Source organism: Athene noctua, chromosome 8, assembly GCF_965140245.1.
Source record: "Athene noctua chromosome 8, bAthNoc1.hap1.1, whole genome shotgun sequence".
Lineage (NCBI taxonomy): Eukaryota > Metazoa > Chordata > Aves > Strigiformes > Strigidae > Athene > Athene noctua.
Genome location: NC_134044.1, coordinates 3,069,352 through 3,092,216, shown reverse-complemented (window position 1 = coordinate 3,092,216; position 22,865 = coordinate 3,069,352). Strand labels below are relative to the sequence as shown.

At 44.3% G+C, this 22,865-nt stretch overlaps 3 protein-coding genes across 7 annotated transcripts in view; 2 read left to right on the top strand and 1 right to left on the bottom strand.

The window, feature by feature from the left end:
- PPP2R3A (protein phosphatase 2 regulatory subunit B''alpha) overlaps positions 1 to 492 on the bottom strand; it is a 58,060-nt gene extending 57,568 nt beyond the window's left edge. The window contains exon 1 of the mRNA XM_074912608.1: positions 291 to 492. The gene's annotated coding sequence lies outside the window, so the exon portion shown is untranslated. The remainder of the gene's footprint in view (positions 1 to 290) is intronic.
- A 1,097-nt stretch (positions 493 to 1,589) lies between these two features.
- On the top strand, positions 1,590 to 12,178 carry DBR1 (debranching RNA lariats 1). Its single transcript, XM_074912611.1, has 8 exons — positions 1,590 to 1,795; positions 1,879 to 2,003; positions 2,090 to 2,170; positions 3,864 to 3,949; positions 5,186 to 5,410; positions 6,287 to 6,367; positions 8,009 to 8,154; positions 8,685 to 12,178. Exons 1-8 carry the CDS (start codon positions 1,599 to 1,601, stop codon positions 9,361 to 9,363), a joined length of 1,620 nt encoding a protein of 539 aa, XP_074768712.1. The 5' UTR covers positions 1,590 to 1,598; the 3' UTR covers positions 9,364 to 12,178.
- A 946-nt stretch (positions 12,179 to 13,124) lies between these two features.
- The window catches only part of ARMC8 (armadillo repeat containing 8), a 79,893-nt gene continuing 70,152 nt past the window's right edge, over positions 13,125 to 22,865 (top strand). For 2 of the 5 annotated variants that reach the window (XM_074912187.1, XM_074912185.1), the window contains exons 1-2: positions 13,127 to 13,394; positions 15,646 to 15,722. In XM_074912187.1, the coding sequence (XP_074768288.1) occupies positions 13,350 to 13,394; positions 15,646 to 15,722 (122 nt within the window). In that variant the 5' untranslated portion in view covers positions 13,127 to 13,349. Of the gene's footprint in view, positions 13,395 to 15,645; positions 15,723 to 22,865 lie in introns of all 5 variants that reach the window. The other 3 variants (XM_074912189.1, XM_074912188.1, XM_074912186.1) reach the window with 3 other exon arrangements.

Genomic DNA, 22,865 nt, shown 5'->3' with positions numbered 1-22,865 from the left:
AGCATTAACCTGCTGCTACTTACCCTGTAAATAGTAGCATGGTTGCCTCCCTTTGTGCCCAGACTGCTGTGGGAAGTTCAGAGCAGTTTTGCTCAGTGAACACCCAGAGGTAAATTAGGGATGTTGAGATGCATAATGAATAGTGTACAAATACTAGAATGTCTACAACATTAAAAAAACCCTTATAGAATTTACTGTGCACCAATTCACTTGGGATAAGTGGCATATGGAGTACGAGAAATGAGCCCAAGCTAACAAACCCAGGAATTAGAATTACAATATCAGCTTACCTTGACTGAGTGGGGATGAATTTGGGTAGGCAGGAGAAGCATCTGCTGGCAGTCTCAGGAAGCCCCCCACAACAGTTTATCTTGGGTAAGGTGGTACCTTCCAGAGACTCGTGGACCTTTTCTGTCTTTCACCCGCTTCCTTTCAGGAAATCAGAGACGTGGCAAATGTGAGGGGCCGCTGTCCTTGCCCAGAGGAGCTGCCAAGCCTTCCCAGGCGATGCGTTGGACCGACTGGGTTGTCATACTACGCCCTGGTAAGTCTCTGCAGAGTGGGTGAAAGAGCTAATTACACCTCGGAGCACTTCTGTCTGCGCAGTTACTGTGAACACTTGTGGGGTTTGAAAGCCAGAGGAACTTTCCCCTCCACTTCAGCTAGGCTTGGATGAGAGCCCCAGAGAACGCACAGTAACCCAATATTGTGAAATTGTTAGAGAACACTCATATTTTCTTAGTGTCAAAACAGAGGCCATTATGTAATACTCGCTACTGTAGGGGACCAGGAATGTCTCTCGGTTCCATGATTACAGGGTAAGTAATAGCAAGTTAATGCTTAACTATCTTCTTGTACTTTTGTTCAATCCCTTGACTGTTAAAAAAAAAAACAAAAAACAAAAACCAAAACCAAAGAGTGGAAAAAGTCTGGAGTGGTTTTATTCCGTGATGGACAAATACCGTGCTGTGATCCAGTGCACTGCCCTTCACGTGGAGGAATCGCTGCTCTCCCAGCGGGAGCCCGAGAGACTGCAGGTGAAAGGGGAGATGTCCCATTTCTCACCCACCCTGCCTCGTAAAGTCACTGCCCTGGTTAAAGCCCCTGCCTGCTAACTGCTCGCGTGTTAGCACACTGCAAGAAGCCAGTGCCTGACTGCGCTAAAACCAGGCTTGCCTGAGGCTGGACTGGCAGGACAAGAGCACTGCAGGGACGGCCTGTCCCTTGCAAACCCGCAGCCGGCCTTTTGTCGGCACACGCCAGGGAACGCGAGCACAGCCGCTGCTCCGCCACCGCTTCACTTGCGCCGTTTGCGCCGCGCCATGAGAAAAACGTCGAAGCTTTCGCTGCCCCCGCGCAAGGCCGGCCCGGGACCTGCGGGCTGCGCTCCCCCGGCTCCGCGCCTGCTGCCTCCTGGAGCGCGGGGAGCAGCGTCTCCTCCCGCCACACCGCGAACCGCGCCGGCAGCTCCCAAGGTGGAGCGGAGCTGGCCGGGCCGAGGCGCACGGCGACCGCGGCAGCGCGCAGGCGCCGCGGGGAGGGGTCGGGCGGTGACGGGGAAGGCGGGCGCGGCGCCTGCGCGGCGGGGAGCGGCGGCGATGAAGGTGGCGGTGGCGGGGTGCTGCCATGGCGCCCTGGACAAGATGTACGAGACGCTGGAGCTGCTGCAGCGGCGGCACAATGTGTGGCCCGATCTGCTGCTCTGCTGCGGCGACTTCCAGGCCGTGCGTAACGAGGCGGACCTGCGCTGCATGGCCGTGCCCGCCAAGTACCGCCACATGCAGACCTTCTACCGGTGAGCGCGGCCCCGGCCTGGCCCCGGCCTTGCCCCGCCCGGCCCCGGCCCGCCCCGCTACGGCAGCTGTCGTGTCTCCGCAGGTACTACTCCGGCGAGAAGAAGGCCCCGGTCCTCACGGTGTTCATCGGCGGGAACCACGAGGCGTCCAACCACCTGCAGGAGCTGCCCTACGGCGGGTGGGTGGCTCCCAACATCTACTACCTCGGTAGGGTCCCCCGGCGGCTTTTCCCCCTCCAGCCACTTGCCCTGTCCCGGCCCCGCCGTGACGAGCCGCGCTCCCGTCTCCCCTAGGTTACGCGGGCGTGGTGCGGTTCCGCGGCGTGAGGATCGGCGGCATCTCGGGCATCTTCAAGTCTCACGACTACCGGAAAGGTATGGCGGGACGGAGCGGGCCGGGGAGCGCTGGGCCCGAGCTGTCGCGGGGGGGTCTGGCCGTGCCTCCCCTTCTCTGCACCGACGCTTGTGCTGGAAGCCTCTCTTGGCTCAGCGCGCGGGTTTCTCTGGAGGCGGTAGATGACTCGGTAGCTGCCTGGCGACCGCAGCAGGAAGCAGTGCACTTCTGAACGTTGTTTTTTTTGAACAGTCTTGATTTTTCCGTGCTAGCGTCCTTTCAGCATACAGCGCAAGAGCGTTTAGTTTTTCTTGTGTGAAGCGGTCAGTTTAGTGATACTGTACAAATGTATTGTCTGGAGCTGAGGTTTAGTGTCAGTATGTCTCAGGATCGGTTCCTCCTGAGTTCTTCCATGGAAGTTCTTCCTTCCTCTCTCCATCAGCAGACAGAAATCTGGTCACAGATGATACTTGTGTCAGCAAATAGAGGATAGTTCAGTCTTTCTGATCACCTCAACACATGAAATGGTGGCCTGTTACTTGTGATTACCGTACAGTAATATTTATTTCGAGTAACATACTGCTTCAGAGAAGCTTTGCAGATGGCTTTCAAGCTGCAAAGGACTGAACCAGTTTCCTGGAACACCTGATTCTGTCTAATACCTATCAATGCTAATTAAATTTGTTGTTAGCAAGCATACAGTTTGTAGGCCTGAATGTGCACGTGGGAGATAAAACTTCTTTTGACAATAATGCTAGCTGCTAAAAATGTAATTTTTCTGTTCATTGTTAAGAGTATGTAGGAGCTCTGGTAGGCATTCAGGTTTCTTATCCCAGGGCAAAGCTGGAGACCACATCCCTTTTGACAGGGTACCCATTTGCGCTTCCAGAATCTGTGGTACCTGTGGGCAGTTAAAGGCATGTTTAAGCTGCTGCTGAATCTGTTAAGCTGTAGTGTCATGGTTGGTGGCAGCACTCTTGAAATACAAAAAAATCACAGCTTTGGTGGCCCCAGTCACGAGTCAGATCTCAAGCAGTGCTTCGTGATCTTTTAGTTTATACCTCTGAGTTGTTATATCCTAACATGTTCTGGTCACCGACTACTCACAGAGGCTTGCTCTGTGCTCTCGCTATGTCGGTGCCCAACTTTTGCTTGTTCCCATCTACCTTCCATTCTTCGGCTGTGCCAACGTGTTTGCCTGGGTAGCCATGAGCACATACCTATGTTTCACGGCTGTGCAGCAAACAGCTCTCTCTGTAGGTTATTGCACATGGCTGTGCAGCTAACTGTGAGGTAGGGGGTGTGGGGAAGTAATGAGGGATGTTTTCTCACCAGGGAGGTACAAAACCTCATTTGGGAATTAAGCACATAAATCTTTCTGCCCAAAGTTAAGTGTTTCAGACAGGTCCTGGGTTTTAAGTATTGGAGTTAAACTCCTGTTTTTTGTTTCCACAACCAAATTACCGTATTCTCTATATTTCTGAAATTATGACACTGAATAGAAGAACTGCTCATTATTGTACACGTGTTTTTACAACATATTTGCTTCACATGTAAAAAGTTGGCAGCTTGTTGGTGTAAGCCTCATGTAAAAGAAGTACAATATCTCCTTTGGTTATTGGCAACCTTGTATTTGGGATTGCTGTAGGTGTCTGTGTGCCCCCAAGAAGCTACCTTGTGAAGACAGGAGGGAATTATTGATTCAGGCAACCACTCTTCTTTTCATTGTTTCAGGCCACTTTGAGTGTCCACCATACAACCAGCAAACAATTAGAAGCGCTTATCATGTGAGGAATATTGAAGTCTTCAAACTCAAGCAGGTTAGTGAAAAATCTACTTTTATAAAGAGCGGTAAATAGTTTTCATTAATTTAGAAGTAAGATGTTTAAGCTACTCTGAGCAAGTATGCTATTGGATAGCTAATTTTACCAACAAGTCCCAGCTCATCTGGCCATTTTATCGGGGGTGTCATTCCTCTGTTGTTCCTGCTGAATATATCATCTTAGGCTTTGCCTAGCAGTGCAGATTTGATCTGATTCAGGCACAGGCAGGAGTAGTTTTCTGGTGTGGTTTTATTTTTTTATTTGGATAAAAGTCACAGAAAGGAAGATACTCTGTCTGCACATCTCTGTTCTAGCTTTATGTTAGCTTTTGGAAGATAGATACTACCTTGTCTAACATGTAGGCTGTCTGTGTGCAGAGTTAACTAATCAAAATTGAACCAGCTGAATAAGCTGTCCCCAAATTCCTGTGGTTGAAGTATTGTTGACTGCAGGGCAAGAAATTCAAAGGACAGATTAACTTTATTTTTGAGCCATTGCCTACTCCCTGCTTTGTCACAAGGGCTACTCAGTTTGGCCGAGGTTGTGTGAATAGGTATTTTTTAGCACCTTGTGAGTGACTATTAAGGTTGGAGTTGCATGCTGAAGTGTTCAGTAGATATAGGGATGCTGAACACAGGACCAAGGTTTGCTGTCATTGTTAAGAGTTTGACACGTTTCACTTCAAGTTTCTTATTAGTTGGACTTGGGTTTCCTTTAGAAGTGTGTTCTGATACAGCTCATGGAAATATCCTGAATATTGAACCGACATTGACTAGACTTCTGAGGGGTGCTTCCTTTGAGGAGGAAAATCATGCTTGACCATTATCCCTTTTAAACAAAGCTTTTAAAAAATCCATGAGGAAGGAGGTGCTTTTGATTGTGGATCTATAGTTGTAACTTTTAAGAGTCTTCTTCTGAGTGCCTGACACTCACTAGTGAGGGTATGATCTCTCTTCTAAGGCACTATATGTAAAACACAGCTGACTGTCCCAGGAGAGTGTAGTACAAACCCTGGAGACTAGACTCCCTGGACAACGTCAAAGCCACCTGAAAGATGGGGCTCAGGGGTATACTTACTTGCTTTGAGCTGGTAAAGTTTTGAGGTTGGTCACAGCTAACTCTCTATTGACCTGAGGTGGAACGTGTTCCACATGTTCCACCTTGTGCTGTGTAATTTCAAAACTGCGTTATCGTACATGTTTTATTTATACCGTATGCATTTTGGCTCGACAGTTAAAGCGTCCAATTGATATATTTATGTCACATGACTGGCCAAGGAGCATATATCACTATGGAAACAAGAAACAGCTTCTTAAAATGAAATCCTTCTTCCGTCAAGAAGTGGAGAGCAACACATTAGGAAGCCCCGCTGCTTCAGAGCTTCTGCAGCATCTGAAACCCACCTACTGGTTCTCAGCACATCTTCATGTTAAATTTGCAGCTTTCATGCAACATGAGGTAAGGGGGGTGGGGATCAAGAATCTGTGTGTCCAAATATGTTTCAGAATTCCAGTGCAGGGAACCATGTGCAGAAAAGCAACTTCTTAAAGTTTTTTGCTCTGTTATTAAAACTCAGCTTAAGCCGCAAAACATTAAGTGGTGTTAAGACTGCTATCTTAAGTAGGTTAAAGAGATGTTATAAATCAGTGGTGTAACTACATAATCCTCTTCAGGGACAGAGTGAAATAGCTAACGTTACTGCACTTGAAAGTTCTTAATTTAAGTTTATAGGCAAGCACTCTCTTTCCCACTTGATTGGGGAAAGAGACATTCAAAACAAGGTGATAAGGAAGCAACTGAAAAGAAGTGGTTAACTGGGGATGGGAGGAGGTCTGTAGTGAGGCTTGGCAGGTGAAGTTGTCTGGTGGCCTGAGTAATGTCAAAAAACAGCCCCTGTAGGTTGAAACTTCTCTTGGTTTGAGTTATTCCTGAAAGTGGTATGACATGCTATTCCTATCTGCAAGTTATTTAGCTGTAAAAATGTGACTAGACCTTCTAAACTCCTTAAGTCTGTTTCCAGTTGTGTTTTAAGATTTTCTTTAAGATTTTCTTTTTGCTTCGAGGCTAGGTGTGCTCTGCTGCCTTGGTTAAGGATGAAGTGTGGCTCTAGCTTTATCTTGCTGTTATCTGCATCCAGCTTCCTGTTAGACTTCCAGTGAAGTCTATCTTTTGCTTTGTCCCTCCATCCCTTTCTTAGAACCCCGTGCTGATTTTCTGTTTCAGAAAGACTTTTTCTGTATAAATTATGTTTTTCAATCTCTCTATATAACTTGTTTAGAATGGTCAAATTGCACAGAAATACTAACGACTGTGTTAACACCATTTGTTTCCTAGACAAACTCCAAAGAAGAGCTACCAAAAGCAACAAAGTTTTTGGCTCTGGATAAATGCCTGCCGCACAGAGACTTTCTGCAGGTGATGACCATGTGCAGTGGGTTTTCACTTTTTAAGTACTTCACTTGTCTGGACTGCTAAGTTCTGTGCCTAGATACAAGCTGAAGAATAGTTCTGATAAATGGAGGAATTGGAAAGAATCTAGGAATGGTGTATGTGTGGAATGGTCTTTGTATAATACTGTCTCGAAATAAGCAGACCTTGCGTCCTGCCACACAGGCACCGTGTTTGCTTATTCCTTACTGTTTCCTTCCACCTTGGAACAAGTACTTGACTTAATAGGAGGAGTAGCTCTACTTTAACCTTAATTGAATCTCCTCTTGTGGTTGATTTGTTTGTTTGTTTGTTTGTCAAATGTGAAACCTAAGAAGAAAGTCCATCTTGAAGCTCCTTTCACAGTTTAGTTTGGGTCAGCTAGTGCCTCTTTCTTTAGATCTGGATTAATGAATTCAGAGAGGACCAAGTCCTAAGTTGAGTACTGTAATTTCCTTACAGTATTGTGAATTCCAGCAGGAGTTGATGCGACTTCTGGGAGAATGGCTCTGCTTCTTTTTGTTTGGTGCATATCTTGACCAGAAAGGGCAGTGGACAAGTAGGAGGTCTAGGTTGTGGGAATTTTCAGTATGGGTGCCAAACTGAATTGCCAAGAGCAAAACAATGTTCACGCCTGTGGCCTGTGTATGGCACCCCAGGCAGCATCTGTAAAATCTGAAATGGATGAATCTAAAATTCTTTGCTATGAGAGGGAGCTGCTGACAGCATGTTCTTCAAATGCAGTCAAGAGTTTTAGCAGTCTCACTTTAAAGTAGCTTTTATTTGTCAACTTAAAGGGAAGGTGATTCATTATCTGTCCTTTGGATGTGTGGTGGGATCCATTTTCCCTAGTAGCTACCTTTGAAGATGGGAGAGAGTATGAGGATGGGCTTTTGCTCTGCAAAAGTACGCTGGGATGCTAGCCCAGACTTAAAATCCTGTAGCAAAACTTTCTGGAGTAGTACTACCTCCAGCAGGGTGGTGATCCACCTGTGTGTAGTTCTGGTTTATCCTTTTAAATTTTCTTCCCTTAAAACTACATTGAAAAGTTGACTTACTTTATGGATAATTTAAACTCAGAGGCCTGACTAGTGCCGTTTGGCTAAACCCAGTTTGATTTGGGTTAATGTGACCGAAGATGAAGTGATTTGGATTGCAGTTTGTCAGCTGTGGAAAGATTTTAAAAACATTTCATGGTAACTTCATTGCTGTGCTAGGAATGCGTGTTTATACAGCAGAACAGCTGTTGCTAGCAATTCCTCATGTATTTCTGCTTAGAAGGTGGCATGAACTTGAGCAGGCAAATTTTGGTTTCCAAGTTGCATAACTGTCCAGTAGCTGGCAGTAGGGAGGAGAGTGTTCTGCTTTTCAATTGCTGTAAGCTAAAATACAGAAATGCCTTTTTTACCTTTGCTGATTGTCCTTTCTTACTCCTTTATTGCTATAAACTTTTATGTAGGGCTAACCTGAGAGGACGTATTTGAGACCAGTAGCTCAGTATACTTGAAAATTAACTGAAACACTGTACCATGCAAGTAACACTTCAAACTTTTAATCCTCTTCTGATGTCAAGGGAGATAACTTACCTTATCTGTTTTCTGTTTGTTTGTTTTTTTTTTTTTTAAACAGATAATAGACATAGAGCATGATCCTAGCGCGGGTGACTCGCTGGAGTATGATGCTGAGTGGATTGCAGTTCTCAAGGCCACCAACAGTCTTGTTAATGTGACTCAGAGCGCATGGAACATGCCTGAAAAGAATGGCCTCCATGCAAAGTGAGTTGCATGCAAAGTAGAGAGGAAAGCGTGGTTTTGCTGGACTGGAAGTAAACTTAAGAGTTGTGTTTCTCTGTTCTGCAGCCTATAATGCCTGTAGGATTTGCTGAATGCCTTGGAAAACAAAGGGGATGGTGACAAGGCTCTACTCTAGAGCATACAGTTTCTTTACTGCTCTACAGAGGGAGTTAGTTTTGTTCTGCAAACTTACACCACAGTTTGGTGGGGCAAAAAATACATGGTGGCTGATCTTCTTGCAGTTACACTGCGAGGCTGAAAATGAGGCTGGATTATGGGGGTGGGTGGGTGAAGGCTTACTGAGTGGGTTGACATCATACATAAATCCTTGGTGGGGAGAAGGGAATCTCAGTATTGACCAAAGGCAATATATTTTCCTGAAAAACCATTTGAAAAATTAGTCTGTTGTAAGATGACTTTATTATCTATCCACCTTTAAAAGTTTCTTTTTGCAGTGGGAACAGGAAATACCTTTTGACTAGCTGCATTTGTTTTAACTTTATACATTTTAGGTGGGATTACAGTGCAACAGAAGAAGCCATCAAAGAAGTGTTAGAAGAGCTGAATCATAACCTCAAAATTCCTTGTAACTTCACATTGACAGCCGCTTGTTATGATCCCAGCAAGCCCCAAAAGCACATGGAACCAGTTCATACCATCAATCCACAGACCACTGAGTTTTGTGCCCAGTTTGGCCTCACTGATATCAATGACAGGATCCAGCAGGCTAAAGAAGAGGGCTCAGTACGAGGCGAGTATGAAGAGGAGGAGGAGGAAGAGGAGATGGACAGTACTGGGTCAGCAGAGGAACCCAGTGAGTATAATACAGATAATTCTGGACTTTCATCCATTAATCCAGATGAAATAATGCTGGATGAAGAAGGTGGTGATGAAGACCTGAGTACGTGTTCTGTAGATCCTTCCCCTGATCATCCCCCTGACTTTTCTGCAAGCTTCTCTGACATCCGGATCATGCCAGATTCCATGGCGGTATCATCTGACGATGCTATGGATTCCACTAATGAGGAACTGGAGAAATCTGGTGTGAGTAAGCAGGTGGAAGAGAAGAGCTTAAATGACAGACCCTTAAAGCGCATTGGTGGTAGTGAAAACGGAAACAGTGGCATTAAAAAAATTAAGAGAAGGAATCAAGCTATCTATGCTGCAGAGGATGAAGATAAAACAGAGTAATACTTCATATGATGTATACGTAAATTCTCTCTGTACCTTTTTATGGGAAGGTGGTGAGAACTGCTGGACTACTCGTGCTTTTAATGTTATTTGATCTTATTCATGTTATATTCTTAAGCTGAAGAGGCTGTATGTACCTCTCGCAGGGAACAAGATTTATCTGGATTAAACATCTAAGTCAGAAGCAGACTTCTCCAACAAAGAACTTTGTCAAAGGATTTAAAGCTCATGTATAATCAGTTGATTTTGGTTATTAGCGTATACTGCGTTTCTTCAGCTGTACTGCTATACAAGATCCACCGTGCTTGTTTAACAAGAACAGAACTCTAAAAATCAAGTCAAAGTGAGGGGATGTGTGATTTAGCAGACTGAATTATTTGATTTTACTGCTTTTCTCTTGTTTTATACTGAACTTTTAATACGAAGTAGCATATGCAATAACTCTATGAACTAAATTTGAAAACAGAATTCCCGTGATAACAAAAGAGCAATAGAAGAGTGAAGATTACTGTATCTGGTGATATTTATGCCATAGAAAAGCTTCATGGTCTTAAGCAAAACAATGTGTATTGTCCAGTACTGGCTTTTAATTACAGTTTTGATAGGGAACCAAGTCTCTTAATTTGAAGCAAGACAGTTTTATGGGAATCATGGAAGACTGCATCTCTGTTCTTAAAAACTTCCTTGTGTGCTGTTTCTTAAAACTTGAGAACCATGTCTTGAAATTAACATGTAAGTAGTTAGGATGAACAGCTTCCTAAATGTGGAAATCATCACTGTCTCAATTCTTACTAATTAAGGCTGTGTTTTTCACATAAGATGGTTGATGTTTCTAAGTTGCTTGAGACAATAGCGCCTACCATTATCATTAGCCTTAAGTTTTCACCTCTCGCTTCTCTTCAGTAGTGTGTAATTTGCCGAATTCTTAACAACTGGATTCAGCACCTTCCAAACTACCTTCATAAGCTTCAGCTGAGGGAGAACAGGAGTTGCCAGAATATAGATCCTCTCGGAAGTTTTCTTTTTACTGTTCTAGTTTGCCCTGAATTATTATCAAAGAAATTATGCTCCTTTGGCCTAAAAGGCTGTGAGGATGACAGAATTTCCTGAAGTCATGAAAATGACAGTGTTTTCAAGAACGATAGCATTTGTCATTAGACGCATTAGTCTTACATTCAAGTTCTGCTGGTGCTGAGGTTTTGGAGCCCAGGCAGAGCAGGACTTCTCCGGACTGTGCTGCCCCTGAGAGCCGAGGTGGCTCCTGGGTGCTTTTTCTCCTCTAAGGCACAGGCACTGTGGAGAAGAAAGTGTCCCGAGAAATGAGGGAACTGGACAGGGAGCCACGAGGGAAAGGAATCAGTGAGTGTGAGTTACATAGCAGGGAAGCGCTTTAAGGTCAAGACTTCCGTCTTTAAATTGCTTCCACATTCTGGGAGTCATCTTGGTTCCTCTGCTGTCAGCAGTTCTCTCTAAATGTGTCTAAGTATTCAAGAGATAGAAAATGGCAAAATTAATGCTCTCCGCAGTTCTGATTAATGGCTTTATAGTGGTGGGTTGATGCTATTAACATCCTGGGGTTTTTTTCCAGAGGACGATATCCTGTTTACTAAGTTATTAGTTGAGCCCTCCTAATGCTGCTCCTGTATCTCTACGCCTGTCATTTGTCAGAACACCCGCCAAAGAGAACTGTGGTACAGTGCGCTGGAAAACTGAAAGTGTTTGGTGTAACCCTTAGGTTATCTCAAGTAGCTGTGAACCATCAGCTAGATTACTGAAGATAGCTGAGTGTCTTTAAGGGTCCTGGATCTGCAGTCCTAAATATCTTAAGCATGCCTCATGATTGGAAGACTACAATGCAAATAAAGTATTTTAAGTATAAATTGTGTTATGAACTTGAAAAGTCTCCCAGGAAATAGGAGCATGGTATTCAGTTGTTGAATTCTACATGAACTGGAGTGGAAGATGTATGTTAGATGTAATTGACTTTTTAGATTGACTTTTAATGTTTTTAAAGCAAATTATTCTGTTGTGTCATCCCCTGTCCTCCCCTTCCTGCTAAATGTGTTCTGGCTTTCTAGAAAGCAGGAGACTTTGGCAAGATAGAGTATTGACTTTTTGAATCTTTAAAGATTTTTTTTTTAAATGAAGTATTTCAGCATCTATTGAAGAGTGCAGCTGGTAAATATACTTAACATGAATTTTTTTTGAGTGCGAACCACATCTGATCTATGTAGAGTTACTGTGCCCTTTCTTGTTCACACTCTGTTTGCAGTTTGAAGTGTCCAGCTCTACTGTACTCTCACCCATTATGGATTTTCCCTGTCAGCAAGATCCTCTGTTGCATGTAGAATTCAATAGAAGCTCTGAACTTTAAGCTTTCCAGTGAAAGGACCAAATTGTCCAAAAACTGTGTAAAACACTAGGGAAGACTGACAAATTTTAATTGGTTCTTAAGACCCAGAATCTTCAGTCTTCTTTAAAAGGAAGCTTTAAAGTCTTTCTGAAAACTCTGGACTTTTTGAATTTTGGTGAGAAACACCTGGAAAATGTTTTTCTGTCAGGCTCTCATACAAGTTATAATCAGAGATTTTTTTCAGTATGTGAGATTTGCACTTAAGTCTAAAAATGTTTTTGCTGTTACCTATAAAGTGCTTGAGTATTCACCTGTTTCATTCCAGGCCCACATGCAGGTATTTTGTTCATGTTATTAATCTACTTGGAGAAAAGCAAACCCAAGCAAAGGGGTACTGCTTTTTTTCTTGAGAAGTGTTTTGTTTTTTTTTTTTTTAATTAAAGCTATTAAAGTCAACTTGTGGCAGCATCCCAAAGTATGTTTATTGTGTTCTGATTATCCCCTGCAATCTGTAACAGCTGGCAAACCTGCATTTACTTCACAGTACCAAAGGTTGACAGCATGAACCCTGATGAGATGTTTTTAAATATCCTTCCCCCCATTTAACTCGTCTTGAGGAGCAGTTCTTCGGTTCACAGGATTAGTCTCCCCATGCCTCAAGATATGAAATGCAGCGGGTCTCACACCGAAGTATCTTATGGAGGCCTATAGCAAAAACAAGCGATGTGCTGTTTTGGGGGGGTTATTTTTTGCAAAAGACCCAAACCAAATTCATGAAAGCAACAAAAGCAATGACAAAAAAAAGGAATCCACCTATTTTAGGTGCAGAAGGGAAGAGGAGGGGAAGGGGTAGGCCATGCCTGTGTCTCAGGCGCTGGTTCTCAGCGGCCCCCCGGCTCTCCACAGACCCGGTTCTGCGGAATCCCCGCGCAGACAGGGACAGGCCCGGCAGCGGGCTCTGCCAGGGGGGCCCGCGAGACGCCGTGATTTCCACCTGTGCAGCCGGTGGCCGAAGCGAAACGCGGTTGCTCGTGATAAAAACCAAGTGAGGCCGTTGTTCAGCTGAGGGGCCGCCCTGAGAGCCGCGCTCGGGTCCCCCTCCCACAGGGCGCCAGCCGCGAGGGGCGGCCGTTCCGGCGCTGCGTGCGGGGCCCGGCCCGCGGCCTTCACCCGGAGGGAGTCGGTCCTCCCGGCGGGCTGGCGGGAGGAGCGGAGCCGCGGGGCCGGCGCAGCCCTCCCGCCGCAGAGGGCGGTGCGCGAGCCGGGCGGGGCCCTCGCCGCCGGCCGCACCCCCCCCCCGCGCGTGCGCGGCAGCGGCCGCCGGGCCGGGCGGAGGCGGGAGGGGCGCGCGCGGCAGCCGGGGCGGACCCGGGGCGGGGCGGGGCGCGTGCGCCGTGGCGGCGGGCTGGCGGAAGGTAGCGGGCGGTCGGCGTCGGCCGATTCGCTGCGCGCCAGCCCGCGGCGCCCCGCCTCCTCCCGTCCCCCTGCTGCCCCCCCCGGCCCCGGCCCCGCCCCGCGGCCCTGCGCTCCGCGATGAGGCCGTGCCCGCCGGCGGCGGCGGCGGCAGCAGCGGCGCGCGCGCGAGCGTGAGGGCGCCGCCGCCGGAGCTGCTGCTGCTGCTGCGTCCGCCAAGATGGCGTGCGTGCTGGAGGCGCCGCTCCGCATGAGCGTCCTCTCGGTGAGTGCCGCGGCCCCTGCGCCGCCGCCGCCCGTTAGCGTGGCCGCCGGGGGGGGCGCCCGCCTGCCGCTGGGCTGGGCCGAGCCGGGCCTGACCTTGGCTTCCGCGGGGGGCCGGGCCGCGGGCTGTGCGGTGGGGGGCCCCCGGCACCTGCTGGGCCCCTTTGTGTGGTGGCGGGGGGCCCGGCGGGCCGAGGTGGGCCGCAGGGGTGACATGGGTGTCGGTAGGGCCCTTCTCCCTTATGCCCCCCCCACCCCGCTTCCCGACGCAACAGCTTCTTCCCGGAGGGGGGCTTGCTGTTCAAAACGGCGTTCCCCCCTTTCCTGAGGAGTCTCTTCCCATTTTTGGTAGAGGTGCTGCCTCTTCTGAATTTATTTTTACCTGATGACACGACTTACACTCTTCAGCTGTTCTCCTATAGATGTTTTTGGTCCCTCTAAAACTCCCGTTCAGCAAAACGAGGGTTCGTTGACGTTATTTTGAGCTGGAATAACCAAACTGCTGCAGAGGAGAGCAGAGTCTCTCTCAGAAGCGCACCGGGCTGCTCGGGGCTGGCGAAGCATGCGCTCCCCGCCTTGGCTAGCGAGTGGGTGTTGTTTTGGTGGCGAAACGCTCATCTTCTCGTAATAGCTCTTCGGGACCTCTCGACAGGGCCTTGTTGGCTTCTGCTGCAGGGAGTAGGCTGATGTGTTGCATCTGTGGGCAGGGCGCTGGTGTTGGGGAAGGGGGTCTGACAACTACCACGAGTTTCCTCGGGGAAAGCTCAGAGTAAGTAGAACAGCCGGTGCTGGTTGCCCAGCCCTGCTGCTCATCGGAGTCGTGCGCTGGGAGTAACAATGGAAAAGGTGTAGTGTGGATACCGCTTAAAAGAGGCGAGGTTTGGGGCTTTTTCTTTTTCTTTTTCTTTTTTTTTTTTTTTTCCCTGTAGAATTTCTTATTAGGTAAGAGAACGGTGAGACTGATGATGTTGATAAATATTTTTGGGGACTACCTGAAAAACTTGTTTGCCTGGATATGAATGCCCTTCTCCTACATAGTTGATAGGGTAAAAGCCAGGATATTTTAGAAGCAGAAAGCAGTGAGATTTCTGAAGTCCAGAAGATTTTTGCGTATAAATATATAGGTCGAGTAGATGAAAGTCTCCTGCTGTTCTCAAAAATACTGTCTTTCATTACATGGTGAAAGTTTATCTGCAGAGTTTATATGGGATAATTTAGTATTATTCCTGGAGACAAAGGAGTCTTGCTGCCTCTAGGTGATGATTCTTCTCTGAGTTATCTGAGACCACAGGCAAGAAGCTGCTGGTGCTCCTGATATCTAGCTGGGGAACTAGGAGCAGATTGAGCCCAAGAATAGGTACTTACAAAAGCGAGGAAGAGTTTTCAATTCCTTTATAGCTTCTTTCAAGGAGAACTCATATGGAAAAAGTGGGGAAAAAAATAATAAAAAGTTAAGCGGGCAAAAAGAAGAAAAAAAAGTGAGATAATGGGAATGCACCCCAGCACGTGTTTGTGAGAACCTGGAGGGAAAATTCCCTTCCTCTTTCCCACCCTTGTTTTTTGGAACGCTTGCCATCTCCATCTTTGGATCTTCTTAAAGGGAATAACAAATCATTGGTGCATAAATGTTTAGCTTACAAGCATGGTCCTGTTGCTGAGAAGAGAGTTCACACTGTCTTATAAAGTAGCTATGGGAATGTTATGGAGAATAGTATGCTCTTGTCCCTGTTGAAGTCATGTGGGACTGTATATAGAAGGACGATCTCTGAAACGTATAGATACGTTATGATAAAGTAAGTTACAGAAAAACGTCTTGATATGAGCTTCCTCATTTTTGGGAGCTTGTTTGTGGGTATGTTTCTTGAGCAACATTAACTGCTCTTGTAAACTCTGTCAGGAATTAATGTTTTTTCTATATGTAATTAAACATAAAATTGGAATTTAAGGTAGTGCTGATAACTGAAGCAAATGCCTTTTGTGAGAGCACTCTCTTGTCTTGCTTTCTCTCATAACGTATTATCTACATTAAATACATCATCTTCTTTAAATCACACTTAAACACAGGGTTAGTTCTTTGTGTGGATGTTGCCCAGCAGTAACGTACTGCACATTTAAATATGATTCTGTGGGTTTGTTGCTCTCATGCCTGATAGGTTTTGTAGACTTGCTGCTGCATTAGCTGTTCCTTTTGTCTGCTGTTACATGAATTGATACAAACTATTACAATTCTTCTTTTTTTTTTTTCTCCACAGGAGGTAACAGCTAGTAGCCGCCACTATGTTGATAGATTATTTGACCTCGATCCTCAGAAAGTCCTGCAAGGTGTCATGTAAGTCATCTGAAACACACTGGGGCTGTTGGTTGTGCATAGGCTAGGTTTGCTTGAATTTCACTAGAGTTGTATGTCAAGGGCAAGAAGCTCTTTCTGTCTTTTTTTTTTGAGAAATCTTGTTGGCACATCTTAATGCAAACATGATAGTACTGTTTTAGCACACTATCTCTCTGTAGTGCATATGGTTCATAATGCAGCCTCCCTGTTGCCAGAAATGAGGTTAAACATTCTGTGAGCATTCATATATTTTTTTCTTAATACATTTCTTCCTTTTGGCCACCTTTTGCTCCTCTTTGAGGTCTGTTGAGACTCTTGTCTTATTCCACTGTCAAGTCAGTGTATCTGCATCTTGCTTTTTCCCCTGCTACGTGCCTGGAATGTTGGCTTTTATTTTTTAATGCATGACTTCTATCTCACCAGTGGGTACTGTGAGCTAAAAGAAGATGCTTCCACAGAAATGAATTTGGATGCAAATTATATTTCAGTACTTCTGTTGCGTGCCAGTTGATAAGGAGTAATGACTGAAAGAGTGAGTAGACAACTTACCCTGCTGAATAGGTGATAAAACTGGTGAAAAGATCTGGTGGTTTTCTTGCTGTCTTTAGGCTGTAAGCTTTCCATTATGGCCACACAGCAACATAGCAAAGAAGTCCTTGCCCAGGACTGACTTTTGGTGGTGAAATCGGATCTTTCCAGGTTTACCAATAACTTTCTGCCTGTGGCTATCTAGCAAAACACTAGAAGACATTGAGGGACCAAGTGGATGAAAAAGCCAAGAATGTTGGTTGGGTTGCGTAGAACAGTCTGAGGTGTTTTCCAGCAGCAGATGAAAAAAATTATTCCAGAAGGTGTCCCAGGGGCAACATATCAGAATTAGTGTCGCGATAAAACTGTCCTGGAAACTTCATTGGTTGAAATACTCTCTTACCTACATAAAATCTTCTGGTACACCACCATAACAATGTACAGGTTCTTAACTCTTCCCTGGAGGGGAGAGTCTGGCTTTGCTTCCACCCCTTGGCCTTCTTAGTCCACTACTCGTAAGGGCTGGTGTGATGGTCCCAGGGCGAGGATGTGTCTCATCCTGTGTCCAAGTGGGTTGACTGAGCCCCTCTTTTCTCCTTGGCAGATGCTCTGAGCCCTGGGTGGTGGTCTTTCCTGCTCTCCTTTCTTTTCAGAGGTCTGGAACCCACAACCCTTGGTAATCCCTTCCCTATCTTTTGAAGTGTTATCCAAATCTCTTGAAGTATAACTGATTTCCCAGAAACAGAAATTTAAGGCAGTGTCTTTGTCTCAGCTAACATCTGAAATTCTTTGTCTTGTCCATGAATGTCAGTGGATTCTATGCTGAGATGCTTTTCTTGCATTCAAAGACAAGAAAATACCAATTTATTTCACAGTTGCTTTCTAAGGACAGATTTGGATGATAAACCATACTTGTGATGCGCTGTTTACAATCCTGGTTCTGAGAGTGTATCTTTCTTGACATTGAGCAAATCCGATGTGGTAGATCTGTTATTTTCTGAGTGTTGGTAGATGGGTGTGAAACAGTCCCATTTAGAGAAGTGTGTATCTAAAAATAGAATTTAGAATACTGAATATATAAAAAATGTCTGTCAATCCAAGATTCTCTTTAGGCAGAAGTATACTGCTTTACCCTTCTTCCTTTGACTTCAGGGTATTTGAAGAGGTATTGAAGTTGGAATGAACTGATATTTGGGGTGGAGTAGGAGGGGATTGAAGTTCTACCAGAAGAGTCTGTCAGGAGCTTTACCAGATATTCTGCATACTTTGCTGAAAATCTTTGCTTCCTAAGATGTGCTGGGTTTTTTCCTGTATCCTGGCTGAAAATACTGATGACCTAGATTTTTTTTATTATTTTGATTGATGGAACTGTATGAATATCAAGGATCAGAAAATAGGCTGTCTTAAAATACTTTGTTTTTGCAGATTGTCTTAAATTACAATAGTCCTGTTCTTCATATGCTATGAATAGCTTGGGTTTGGGGCTTTTTTGTATTGCATCCTTTTAATTTTAATGCAAACCAACTTCTGAATAAGGTTTGATAAAGGTAAAATATAGCTAAATGCTTCCTGAACGTGAAAATCATGCTAATCCAGTTGTCATGTAACTTGAGAAAGCTTTTAATTACATATTCTGAAAGTATTTAAATGACCAAATCTCTTCTTTTCCTTTCTTTCCCATGAATTGTCAGAGAAGTTGTGTTCAGAATCTTCTTCTGTCAAACAGTGAAGCCTTAGCTGGCTAGGAGCTTTTTCCTCTTCCTTTTTGTGGAAAAACAGAAACCGTTTCCCTTTTGCCTGGTACTGCTGCAGGTGGTTCTGCTGATCCTGTTTCAGACTGTCAAGTTTTCCGCAGAACTTCAATTCATATGATTTCTATCATGTTCATCTGGGTATTGATAATAGGTAGGAAGGGGAGAATTGTGTGTACCTGCCAGTAAATCATGAATTTCAGTTCAGGATTTGAAATGTTGAGGTTCATACAAGGATGACTACTGCCTTTTACTGTACCTGATAGCAAACTATTTAAAGTGTGCAAGGCTACATCTTCACACCCACATTTGTATGGCAATATATGTATCTCTCTTTCTATTTACTGTCTTTATAAATGGACAAGCTTAATCTAGTAGTTTTCTTCTGCAAATGTAAACTGTACATTGTGGCCATGCTTATGCTTGAGAGGTCTTACGGGTTTGCTTTGTGTCTGCCTAGGTGCTCTTCTAAACCTTTCATCTACAATATTGTTCTACAGTTCAGATTTTCTCAAATATGCTTTGACTGCATTCTGCAAGGTCAGCATTAATGTCAGGTGTGCAGCTACCAAATACATTTAGTGTTGACAGTGCATAGACTACCTCAGAGGTGTTGTAGGGGATTAAATACCGTGTTATCTCCGAAGGTGTCTTAAATATTTTGCCATTATTGGCAGAGGAGCAGAACATAGATAGGTCTGTAAATTTCTGCCGTGTTACAAGAGCTTCATTTGTCCCAAGATGGTTGCTGCAACATCATCGTGTGCTTTGCAGTGTGGCAGTATTTATTTTTTTTAGAAACCAGTTCTGGGTGGTGATCCTTAGACTATGATACCTATTTTTGTCCTATAATTTATTTGCTGGTCAGGGGCTTTGAGAGACATTTTGTCGAGCTTGCATTTAGCCTGATGTCTTGAAAAGAGGCAATCTGTCATTTTACGGAGAGCTGTGTAATTCCATTTCAAGGGCTGGTTTTGAAAGGAGCATTCTTTCTGACAAATCTGGCTTACTCAGGGTCCCAACTGTTTCTCATCAGGCTGTTCCTCAGCAGTCAGAGGGTGTCATCTTTTAAGGCTTGTAAATAATCATCTTTGTGGTGTGCTGAGAATTCCTATGCCACTGCTGTTTCTGTCCTTTATGGATGTGCTTATCCAGCCAGCTGGAGTTACTAGACAAGCATTTTCCAAACTTGCGTGAGCATTTTACTTCTCAGGAGAATGAAAGAAACATCCTATAGAAACGGCGTTTGGTACTGAAGAACCAATTTCAAAGTGTTATGTCTACAGTATCTTCCTTTTTCTCAGGCAGCATGTCTAGTGTGCTGTGGTGGGAATACTGGTACAGATCTATGCAGTATATTTAATTTGATTTATGTATGCTTTCTACACGGTAGGATTTTGAGTGTTAGAGAATTGATGTTGTTGATAGGGAAAGTATAATAGTAGGCATACAGGTGGGAACTTGTGGACCACTTTGAATCTGACAGTTATGTTTCTAGGGTCCCTGCAGACTTAGACTGACAGTGCTGCAGGGGTAGTGGTTGTGCTCAGTGTTTTGAAGAGTCTGAAACCACCATTTCTGTACAGCCAAGATGTAATTGGGCTTACCTTTGTGGTAGGTTCTTGCATGTAAAGTATCTGTTAAAAGCTCCTCTAAGGGACAATGGACTTATACTTGCATTTGACTGAAGATATTTTGTACTGCTTGCTGGTTTCTGCCTTCAAACGGAGGATACCAGAAGATAGTCACAAACCAAACCATCCCCCTTAGATTTTAAGTAGTAACACTGCTTTCATGGAACCTATCTTGTATCTCTTTTGTGGTCACACAGTGTGCGTTTTTTACATCCATCTTTTTCATTTATATATTCTTGGATTTGAAAGAAAAATGTTCCAGGCGCGTGTTTAGATGACTGTATAGTAGTGTCTTGCATTTCTCAGCTCTGGTAGTTGAAATGAGTATCAGTGCAGTGTTTCACACACGCCTGCAAGGGAAAGTCGTGTGAAATACAAGAGGCAGCTTCATGGGGTGGGGAGAGAAGAAATTACTATCTCGGCTCTAATGGAGCAACAGGTACCCCCTTCAGACAGTTATGAAGAAGCTACTTCTGCCTCTTGTTCTTCATGTCCTGTTAAACAAACCTGCTTTAAGACAAAACAATGAGCAGCATTGTTTTCACATTGTGCATCCCGAATATATGCAATTCCATTTTCAGTTTCTCAGTGGGTACTTACCTCCAAACCAAAATTTTCTGCAGGAGCTATGTTTTGTTCTTTGCATATTCCCTTGCTTCAGTTTTCACCAGAATGACTCTGTGGAAACAGAGAAGTCTGTAGAGGGTTGTTCCTGTTATACTTTGCCTCGGTACATTTTTGATCACTTCTGTTATCTCCTAGACAATACTCAGTAGTAAATGCATCTTCTTTTAGATGCAGTAGGGAACTTTGAGGTCGAATTGGCTAAGGACAAGTGATGTAATTCTTTGAAGCGTTGTTTTTGTGCAGTGTCATTCGTGTGTTGAGGGAAGAGGGTCCCGAGTCTCTTCTGTTGATACTTTGTGAACTGCAGGATAGGCTCTTTGTGGCTTGGGAGTGGAAAGCCTTGTTCTTTAGCTTGTGGAATCTGACAGAAATTTGAGCAGGTTTAGGTGATGCTGAGACAGGGTGCTGGGAGCACTACTCCATTTGTTGATTTCTCCCTTTGAAGAGGTAAGCTGAGGAATCTAATAGCTAGACAAGCTTTTCATAGTGATAGAAGATGCAATTGAAAGGCCTCAAACATCATTTGAGAATTTAGTGCGCTGTGAAGAGTGGTTTTCACTATAATAGGTGTTGTAGAGTCAGAGGGAAGAATAGTGTAGATACAGAAGGAAGAGAGGAAGATGCAATAGAAAGTGTGTTCCTGTCATAGAATAAGATACTCTCTCATTTTTGTGCTTGCTTTATAATGCAGCAAAAGTACAAATCCATAATACTATTTTTCACAAGTAAATTGTTATGCACTGTAACTTCTGGTCTCATATTTAGAGGTGGGCTAAACTTCAGGAAATTAGGCATACCTAATATATTTGGCTAGCAGTCTTCAGCCTAATGGGGTTGTTTAATATTTCAAGCCTTGCAGTTGCCACTCTGAGCCTATGAGAGAGGATTTATGATTAATGAATCTGTTTCATTGCTTGCCTTTCAGAAGGTCATGAAGCCACTTTTCTCCAAAATTCCTCTCTTGATGCCAGCCTTAGAGTAGTTATACTGTTTCTGTGATGATTTCAAGCTGTAGGTAGGATGTGAGAGGAGAAACAACTTCTATCAAGCTAGCTGATGTAGCTGGAGAGAATCAAGTGAGTATTGGTCACAAAAGTCTTGAGGTCTGGGCTGGAAGTGGCAAACTTCAGGCTGAGCACAGTTGAATACTCTGAGGTCATTAAGAGTTGAACTGAACTTTATTAACCTGTTAGACAAGTGCAGAGGAGAGGTGGTTGCCTGTAAGGAAGAGCGAAATGTAGCAGGCATCTGAGGGAGAAGCAGTCGTCACAGCCTTTGCGGGTGTGTGTGGGGTGTTAAGACTGAACTAGAGGTTGGGCCTGAGATGTGTGCCAAAGAATCAGCAGTGCTACTGAGTTTATGATTCTTAATATTTGGAGTTCGATTTTCTTTTTTTGTTCTAAGCTGCCAATTCAAATTGATTGGATTCAGTATAAAAAAAAATTGAATTTACTTACTTTCCATAACAAGCTCATTTTCAGTTTGCAATATGGATCTGTGTTCTTTTAGGCTGTCTCCCTGTAAAGGTTGACATTTCTAATAACATTCAAAGTACAGAACCCTCTTTACCAATTCATTTGTCTACCAGATGATTAAAATGATTTCAGTATGTATGCTTTGTTGCTGGTTGGTGCTGAACTGATAATTTAAATGTGTTGAATTTTTTAAAAAATTTTTATTCTTTGGGAGTTGTAAAGTAGCAGAAAGGCTAGCTGGTAAAATTACTTGCTAAAACATAGTTCAAACATGCATTGTCTGAAATGTTCAGTAACTCCCCATACAAAGAATGAGAGAGCATATTTCGATATAGGTAAGGTACAGAGTTTCTGTCCTAGTGAGCACTTAGTAACACCCATTTAAAAAAAAGAAATTTAGGCATGATTAAAGCACATGGAAGCCAGTGTATCATCTTAGCTGGTAGCTATTTGGAGCTAAAAACCTGAGGCTGTACTTTCACGCTTCCAAGACTTTAGATTGTAATAATCTAATGGGTAGTAGCTGCATCAAATTAGCAGGTTTTGGTGATCATTCAGTGATTGCTGGCTTAAGCTGAGGTGGACAGAGTGTCATAAAATACAAGCTCACATCTGAAATCAGCTAAGCAGGTGCTGGAAGGCCATTTTAAGGTATTTTCCTGTGCTGAATGAAACTTGAGTTTGCTATGTGAATGATTTGTGGTGGACAGCATTGTCTTGATAATGAGTGGTGGGCATAAAATGGGAGAATGGACAAAAAGAACTTGAAATCAAGAGACAGTGAGTGAAAAATAGTTCCAGAAATTGCAGTGTTTCAGGATGCCTCTTTGCTTAATGAAATTTCATTTAATATTTGCTTCAAATGTGGGATGTACTGCTAAATGCCACTACTTCTAATGATACAGGCACTACTTCATGGGGAGGGGGTGGGGGGTGGGAACAGAGACATTTAAATGTCTCTTTTGATGTTTGGAACATACATCTGAAGCAACAGTGGTGAAGGCTGTCCTTTTCATGTAGTTTGGCTGTTCCAGGATAGCTGTGAAAAAAGTATTTTGCTGATCTGGTGTCACAGAGCAGGAGATGTCTCAGGTTCTGAGAGTTCTGTTGAACTGCAGCTGTTTTCCC